The following is an 8,132-nucleotide window of genomic DNA, read 5'->3' as shown; positions in this document are numbered from 1 at the left end:
GGCGCAGTCTACCACTGCTCACCCAAACACTACATTATCAAGAGCAACGTCTAGCTATGATCTACCATCAGCCATTGGCCAGTCATGTTAACTGATACATTGTATTTTGTGGAATGAACAGCAGGAAGTAATGACCCCCTTATGCCAGTACTGAATAATAGGTTTTTCTGCAAACATCCTGCTATAATAGGCTTAATATCATGTCACTATGTGTTGGGTTAAAATTACTTTTGGTCTCTACTTTAGTCGATCACTGAGCATTGTGATTGGACATGTGACCAAGTAGCTGGTCCAATATTAACCCATTATAGATGTACTAAATGTCACATTACCCTGCTGTTGAACCTGGGCAGCTCCAGAAGCGGGGTAAGTACAGTATTAAAAAAGGATAAAAATGGATCTAATTTCAGACTTTATGGACAAGCACTTAGTACTAGGTTCTATTTTTTCAGTTGATTGACAAAAATGCTATTATGATTTTTGGTTTTTGCCTCCAGGTTCTCTATAAGACCCAAAATACTTCTAATATCGAGGTGTTGAGTTTTGAAATGGAATGGGACACAGTGAAGTCCTACAATTCAACAGAAATGGAGAATTGTCGATATTTACATAGCAGACACGGGGATTGTCCATCTCAAGCAGTATAATAGTTGTGCGAGGAGCGTGCTGGAGCTCCTGTATGACTGATTCGTTTTAGTTGGCAGTGGTGTGCATGTCCTGTAGGAGTCATATTCATGTTCATCTCTTGTTTCTGTACCACTACAATGTATGGTACAAAATATCCTACCAATCATGAAGGGTCTGGAGTACGCCTCCACTTAATGTGTTTTTTTCTGCTTCACAATACCTGCTATCTGCCCTGGAGCCAATGTGTTGAAATATGACAGGGTTTGGCAATATGAAGAATATGCACTATGCTACCAAAAGTAATTGGAATGGTCAGCAATACTTCCGACAAGGAAACGCGCCTTGTCAAGAATCCAATGCTGTTTTACGTTGGTTTGAACATACGGCTGTTCCATGATGACTGGCCTGAACCCTACTGAACATCTTTAGGACGAAGTAGAATGTCAGGTCAGGAAATGTTTTTTAGAGAACTTAAAAGACATTTGCAGGATGAATGGAGGGAATCATGAGCTGAAATCTATCTGATATGCTGCAGAGAGTATCTGATGCATAGAGTGCATTCCTGGATCCAGGCTTTAACCTGTTGAAAATTGACAAAGGCCCCTCTCCTGAGTATGAACATTTACTACTCCATGTTAGTTTCTTAGGGCATATTAGCTGGTAAAGGTTTGATAGGGGGAGAACATTTTCTTTTCTGTGTATACTTTTGTAGTACTGGATTCCCCAAAAAGTGAATAGTGCATCCTCCAGGTATTGGTTAGACTGCTACAGTTTTTCTTCCACGCATTTGAAGCCAGTAGGAGTTGGGGACGTCAGCTTAGGTTCACGGTGGTTAAATATTCTGACTCCCATTGGCTATGCTACAAGGAAAGGATAAACTAGTGGATGATGGTGACTGAGGTGTTCAAGGGAAGACAAAACAAGGAAGAGGCAGGTAACTTGGGAAAACAGAAACTAGACATCTGGTAACAAGTTTTGCTCAACCTTTACCACAACAATCACAGTACTTGTAAAGTCCAAGGCCGAACTCGGAAATAACTTGTTGTACCATAATAAATGTAATTCAAAGAGGCATACAAGATGGCTACCTGATTCAAAATGGCTATGCATAGGATAGAACATGGAGTCATATTCATTTCACTAACAGAACCCCCTTTTGCGACTCTATTCTAACCCTCGATCTGAGAGCTGAGGATTCATATTTGCTGCTGACTGGGATAAATGACAAAGTATGATGCAACCATTTAGTTGTGTCTGAGTCAGATGTCCTTTAACCACCATAAATTACACATCAGTGTAGTAATGGATGTGTGAGCCAATTATTGTATAGCATACTAAATCTGGTAAGAAACAGCAAAAGAGTATACAATTTACCACTACTTTACAAAGTATACAGGAAAGTAGAAAAAAAGCACTGAAGCTGGAACTGGGAAATTAATCAAACTATCCCTGGTCCTTATTTTGCCTGTCCTAACTCTCTAAATATCTCTATGAATAGACTCTAAATTAGCAATTAGGTTGAAACAACAAATACTGCAAGACTTCTTACATCTATGATCGTATTCGTATACCATCAGTTGTAGCTCTGTTCTGTAGAACAGCTTTCTAAGTACCCTGTATATACAACAGTAATAAGTCAAAAGCCAATGAGGTAACGTTAAGTGCTCTTGCCATATCACATGCTATACCATTTATTATCCTGCCACTACTTACTGCTACTGGTCCCTGCGCTCAGCCAATCAGAGGCAGCACTCACCCATTCATGAATTCATTGTCACAGTGTCCAGTGACAATGGGACTCCCCGCAGAGATGAAGAAATCCTCTGCCACAGCTATCACAATGTTCTCTGTATGCCAATCGGGCTGCTGGCCCCATTGACCACAGGTGAAACCCTTGGATGTGACAGAATCCAGGGGCTTCACATGCAAGGAATCCCCTGCTGCAGCCATCACAGCTGCAGCAGGTGATAGCGGGCAGCGCTCTTTTTGAGCAGATAAACGCTGCTAGCAGTGTTTTTTTCCGCTGTGATGCCCGCTTCGGTCACTTGAATTTTTGATAACTGATGTGTTCAAAAATTTGAGCGTCAAAACGCCCATGTGACTGAGGCCTTACTCAGTAGTGTGGAAGGTCTATCACAGGCTTCAACCAGTACACAGGATTCCCTTTAGCTCTAAATTGTAGTCAGGTGTTCGAGACTAAGGCCGCCTGCAGACGGGCGGAAATTCCACTGTGGGATTTCCCGCAGGATTTCCGCCGCTGGAAGCCTGCATAGGATTGCGTCCTGGGTGAAATCTGCGACCGCGATGCAGGCATCAACCCCGGCTATGGAGGAGCTGCTGGCGCGGATGGACCGGCTAACGGATGTCCTGCTCAAGCATCCAAACTTAAGGAGGGATGGAGCCCCAACTACCGCCGGGCCCAGGGAGACTGCGCAGATGTCCCTGCAGAAGATGACTCCCAATGACGATGTTGAGGCCTATCTGACCGTGTTTGAAAGAACTGATGAACAAGAAAACCTCTGCAAGGCTGAGTGGGTTGAGGTCCTAGCACCATTCCTCACGGCAGAACAGCAGAAGGCGTACCATGATCTCAGTGTCCACGAGGTAAGCGACTATGCCAGATTGAAGGCAGAGATTCTGGCTCGTCTGGGGGTTAGAGCGGTGGTACGGGCGTTAAGAGTGCATAATTGGAGCTACACGTCTGACCAATCAGCCTGGTCACATATATTTGACCTGTATCATTTGGTTAAAAAATGGCTGGAACCGAACATTTGCACACCCGCCCAGATGGTTGACAAGGTCGTGGTGGACCGTTACACCTGTGCCCTGATGGCAGACCTGCAGCGCTGGGTTGGCCATCGGGGAGGGGCTATGCATGCTAACCGGCTGGTAGAACTGGTCGACCTCTACACCGCGACAGAAAACTACCTCCAGGACGTCCATTCTGTCCAGACCCCCATTACGACTTCGAGACCTGCTAGGGGTAAGAGACCATCGGATGCCGGAGAGAAGTAGTGTCCTGGCGGGAAGGAGGTCAGGCCCCTAAAGAGGGCACCACTGGAATTAAAAGGTTCCAATAGCCCCAACCAGTTTGCTGGGCTAAGGAGACCAGGGCCTTTGAGATTCTGGAGGTGCCAGATGCTCGGACATGTGTTGGCTCAGTGCCCTATAACTGAGCCTATGGAGTGTGATGCTGCTTGGTGCTGGTCCTTGTTTGCAAGGCCTAATTGCGGTGCATCCCAGAGACTAGAGACTGAGCCGCAATTGTGTCGGTTAAGTATAAACCACCATTCTGTGGAGGCTCAACTGAGGGCTTCATACCAATTAAGCACATCAGTGTGGTGTGTATATGCGGTGACACTAGGGTATATCCTATGGCAAATTGTAACTTTGAGACCCATGTCGGAACTGTGACCTACGATGTAGGTGTGGTCAAGGGGTTAATGCACAGTAATTTTGGGACGTGATTTTCATGTGTTCTGGGACTTGTGGGGGAAGATGATAACCCCTTCTAAAGAGACTGGCACAAACCCAGCTGACCTTACCCCTCCGCAGGATAGCGGGGTAAATGTGGACATTGAACCAGGAGATGTAACCTTTCCTTTACAGGTCTTGGCTGAAGATGAGGTTGAAGAGGAAGTTCATTCCTCGGTTCAGGATGTGTTCGATCTGGAGGATGCGCCTGAGAACTTTGGAACAGACCAATTAAGGGACCCCACTCTTGTTAATGCGCAAGAAAATGTCGTGATAATAAATGGTGTGTTACAGGAACCAGGTTCTGACCAACAGTTCTCCCATTTGGCCATGAATAATAACTTGTTGTATAGAGTAACAAAAATAGGCGAGAAAGTGGTGGAACAGTTGGTCGTGCCAAAGCCGCACAGGCGTAAGGTGCTCGACTTGGCACATAATCATGTATTAGGGGGACATCTAGGAACCGATAAAATGCAGGATAGAATTCTTCAAAGGTTCTTCTGGCCAGGGGTGTACAAGGACATAAAAGAGTACTGTGAGTCATGCCCCACATGCCCCTCCCCCCCTTAGTGCCTCTCCCAATTATAGAGGTTCCCTTTGAGAGAATTGGAATGGATTTAGTGGATCCCCTAGTCAAGTCTGCTAGAGGACGTCAATACATTTTGGTCATGTTGGATTATGCCACTCGGTACCTGGAGGCAATTCCTTTAAGAAGCCCTACTGCCAAAAACATTGCATGAGAATTGTCCCTTATGTTCTCCAGAATAGTTCTTCCCAGGGAAATCCTCACGGACCAAGGGACCCCGTTCATGTTCAAAGTAACGAAAGAATTGTGTCACCTTAGCTAGAAATATATAGGCCGAGCTCGGAAATAACTCATTATACCAAAATACAACTGGATGTGATCAAAAGTTATTTATTAGAGATGAGCGAGCGTACTCGGAAAAGCACTACTCGCTCGAGTAATTTGCTTTATCCGAGTATCACTGTGCTCGTCCCTGAAGATTCGGGTGCCGCTGCGGCTGACAGGTGAGTCACAGCGGGGAGCAGGGGAGAGCGGGCGGGAGAGAGGGAGAGAAAGATCTCCCCTCCGTTCCTCCCTGCTCTCCCCTGCAGCTCCCCGCTCCGTGCCGGCACCCGAATCTTCAGGGACAAGCACAGCGATACTCGGATAAAGCAAATTACTCGAGCGAGTAGTGCTTTTCCGAGTACGCTCGCTCATCTCTATTATTTATTTATTAATTGACAGGCAGCAGTTTTTATAGAGGCATATGCCTCAATTACAATAATTCAAATTTATTTTAATTCATTTATTACCATTGGTTCATAAACCTAAAACACAAATATAAATGTGCAAGATAAAATATTTAACATCGAAATCGCCAATCAGACTTGTCGCAGGTGCAGTAGAATCATATATGATTGCCTTATCGGAATACGGATACAGAAATGTATAACAATAACATGTTTAGTATAACTATTTAAGAACATGTGTGAACAACGAGGAACAAGTTATCATGATACACCAGTCAGTCTGGATGCTCCATAGCTGTGAAGAATTTTTTTCCCATAAATGGGGAAAATTGGTTTCTACCTCATGTTTTTTTTGTTGCCTTCCTCTGGATCAACATTACATTGTGGAGTAATAGGCTGAACTGGATGGACATTTGTCGTTTTTTGGCTTTACATACTAGGTTACTATCAGTAGAGTAGGAAGAGATATGTCACTTCCCACTTTGCGCTGCTTCTGCTCCATACTCTCCCTCATCTCTTCTCATCCCATCTCCTCCGTGATCTCTCTGTAAACTCTTCTGTGAGCTCATCTCTGATCTCTCAGTGAACTGTCTACTGAACTCTTCTGATCTGTCATCTCTTCTCATCTTAGATCTCTGAACTGACTCAAATCGGAAATGCAGGATCTTACATTACCTCGCCTTTCCAGAAGCTTCTAGCACCTTCCAGATCAACCAATCCTCAGCCAATCAGGGCTCAGATAATACAGAGGGTCTGACCCCTAGAGGTCATTTTTCAGTTGATAAGGCTGGGAAGAAATACTTAAGATTCCAATGATTACATACAATATAATAAAATGCATATGGTGGCAGTCTTCCTGAGATATTAAACGGGTTTTCCCAGGAAAAATACTATTGACCTAGAACACAAGTGCGAGAGAACATCTGTGCCCTCTGTATGACTCACGTTACCTACTATGTTCTTACACTTCCTCATTCCTCTAGTTCTTACTTCCTTGTTTTTCTGAGTGCTATATAACTAGTGTACGATGACTGGAGAGTTACAGCAGTATTAGAGGAGAGAGGGATAGCACCAGGACCTCAGGGATAGCACCTCAGCCTGTAGAGATGGCTTCCTCATTTATAACACCTCTACTCCTATCTCTGGCTATATGTCTGTCTGCAGCAGGTGCTGTGAACCCCGGCGTTGTGGTGAGACTCACACAGAAAGGCCTGGATTATGGTATGTTCTAGCAGCAGATTTATGGATTTAGTGGTGATTATTAATTGCACCGAACCGCAGGGAAAAGATGAAAACTTTCCCTGAAGTGGCCTATTATGTTAGCAGCTTGTATGCTTGTGAACGTGATTTGACTGCAGATTTCGGCAGTAATTTATGGTGGTCTATCATTTTGCATTCCACTGGTCATTGTCATTAATAACGGGGTACAGCGCCATTAGAACAGACACAATGGCTGCAGATAGGCATTTGTGTAATTGTAAATATTCACAGCTGAATATAGTATGACATGGTGACCATTCAGATGAATGGTTGGGGTCTTCCAGTGATAATAGCTGCTCTTAGAGTACTTGCACACGGGCATTGTATAAGTTACATCTGTCCGATGTGCTGATCACAACACATTGTTATGGGAATAATATTATATTCCACAAGATTTCACCAGTCTGCTCCAAATTAGTTATGATAAGAAGTTTCATGCATGAAAATGTATTAGAGTTTGACTTCATCTTCATCATCCTCTAATACCCTTCTGATTTATTTAAAGGAATTCAATCGCTTTTACGGACAAACGTTACATCACAAAATAGGAGTATACAAAAAGAGTTATGCTCATACAGGATTGGTTAATACAATAATATGGTAATTCACATGTTAGTAAAGTATCAAAAGTGAAAGAATTTGCAGAAGTATAATGTTATCTGTAAGGTAGCAGCTTATCTAATCAGAATACACAACTGCTCTGTGAGAATCATGTGCAGGAGGCATACATGTTTAATCGTTTAACTGCTAGCTGTTTCCTAAGAGGGTAGATATAAAAGTATATATATATGTGTGTGTGTGTTAGTCTAAGCTGATATAAGAAACACATGACAAGGTAATATTTGATATGTAGCAGGGGTCCCCAACTCCAGTCCTCAGGGACCACCAACAGGTCATGTTGTCAGGATATCCTATAGTAAGAACCTCTGTGGCAAAGTCTGAGGCACTGACAATAATTACATCACCTGTGTAACACTGAGGAAATCCTGAAAACATGCGTGCTATCCTCATCTGAAAATTAAAAACAAATATAAGACATTCTGTGTTTTCTGCTTTTCTTTTATTCAGACTATCAGTCTTATGCAAGATTCACACAGCCATATTTGCGCAATGCAGCGGCTCACTTTACAGCAGCTTTCTTTCAACCACTTAAGGGCTCAGTCAGACGGGCGTTTTTTCGCGCGATTTGCGGATCGCATGACGGATGCGCATCCGCAAATCGCGTGACCGGTGCACGCAAGTCGCCCGCAAATCGTCCGAAAATCTGCTCCTAGCCGCGTTTCATTAGAAACGGGCCGGAGCTGTCCAGCGCAGTGCATTCAATGGAGACGGCAATACAGCCGTCTCCATTGAAAGCAATGCGCTGCGGGCGAGCCCGGGATGAATTGTCGGTAAGGGCTTAAATATATAAGCCCTTACCTGCAATTCATCCTAAAATGTGTTAAAATAAAAAACAATTGTATACTCACCTTCTGCCGGCAGCCGAAGCTCCGCGCGGCCGTCCTGCAGTGGGTGTG

At 44.0% G+C, this 8,132-nt stretch overlaps 1 protein-coding gene across 2 annotated transcripts in view; it reads left to right on the top strand.

The window, feature by feature from the left end:
* The first annotated feature begins 6,357 nt into the window (after window positions 1–6,357).
* The window catches only part of LOC136588725 (bactericidal permeability-increasing protein-like), a 68,332-nt gene continuing 66,557 nt past the window's right edge, over window positions 6,358–8,132 (top strand). Inside the window, exon 1 of one of the 2 annotated variants that reach the window (XM_066588149.1) lies at window positions 6,358–6,447. Coding sequence is in view for 1 of the 2 variants with exons in the window: in XM_066588150.1 (XP_066444247.1) it covers window positions 6,462–6,576 (115 nt within the window). In the remaining variant the exon portion in view is untranslated. Of the gene's footprint in view, window positions 6,577–8,132 lie in introns of both variants that reach the window. The other variant, XM_066588150.1, reaches the window with a different exon arrangement.

The sequence above is a fragment of the Eleutherodactylus coqui genome, chromosome 13 (genome assembly GCF_035609145.1).
Source record: "Eleutherodactylus coqui strain aEleCoq1 chromosome 13, aEleCoq1.hap1, whole genome shotgun sequence".
Lineage (NCBI taxonomy): Eukaryota > Metazoa > Chordata > Amphibia > Anura > Eleutherodactylidae > Eleutherodactylus > Eleutherodactylus coqui.
Note: the sequence above shows the minus strand (reverse complement) of the source record. Positions and strands in the feature narration are given on the sequence as shown.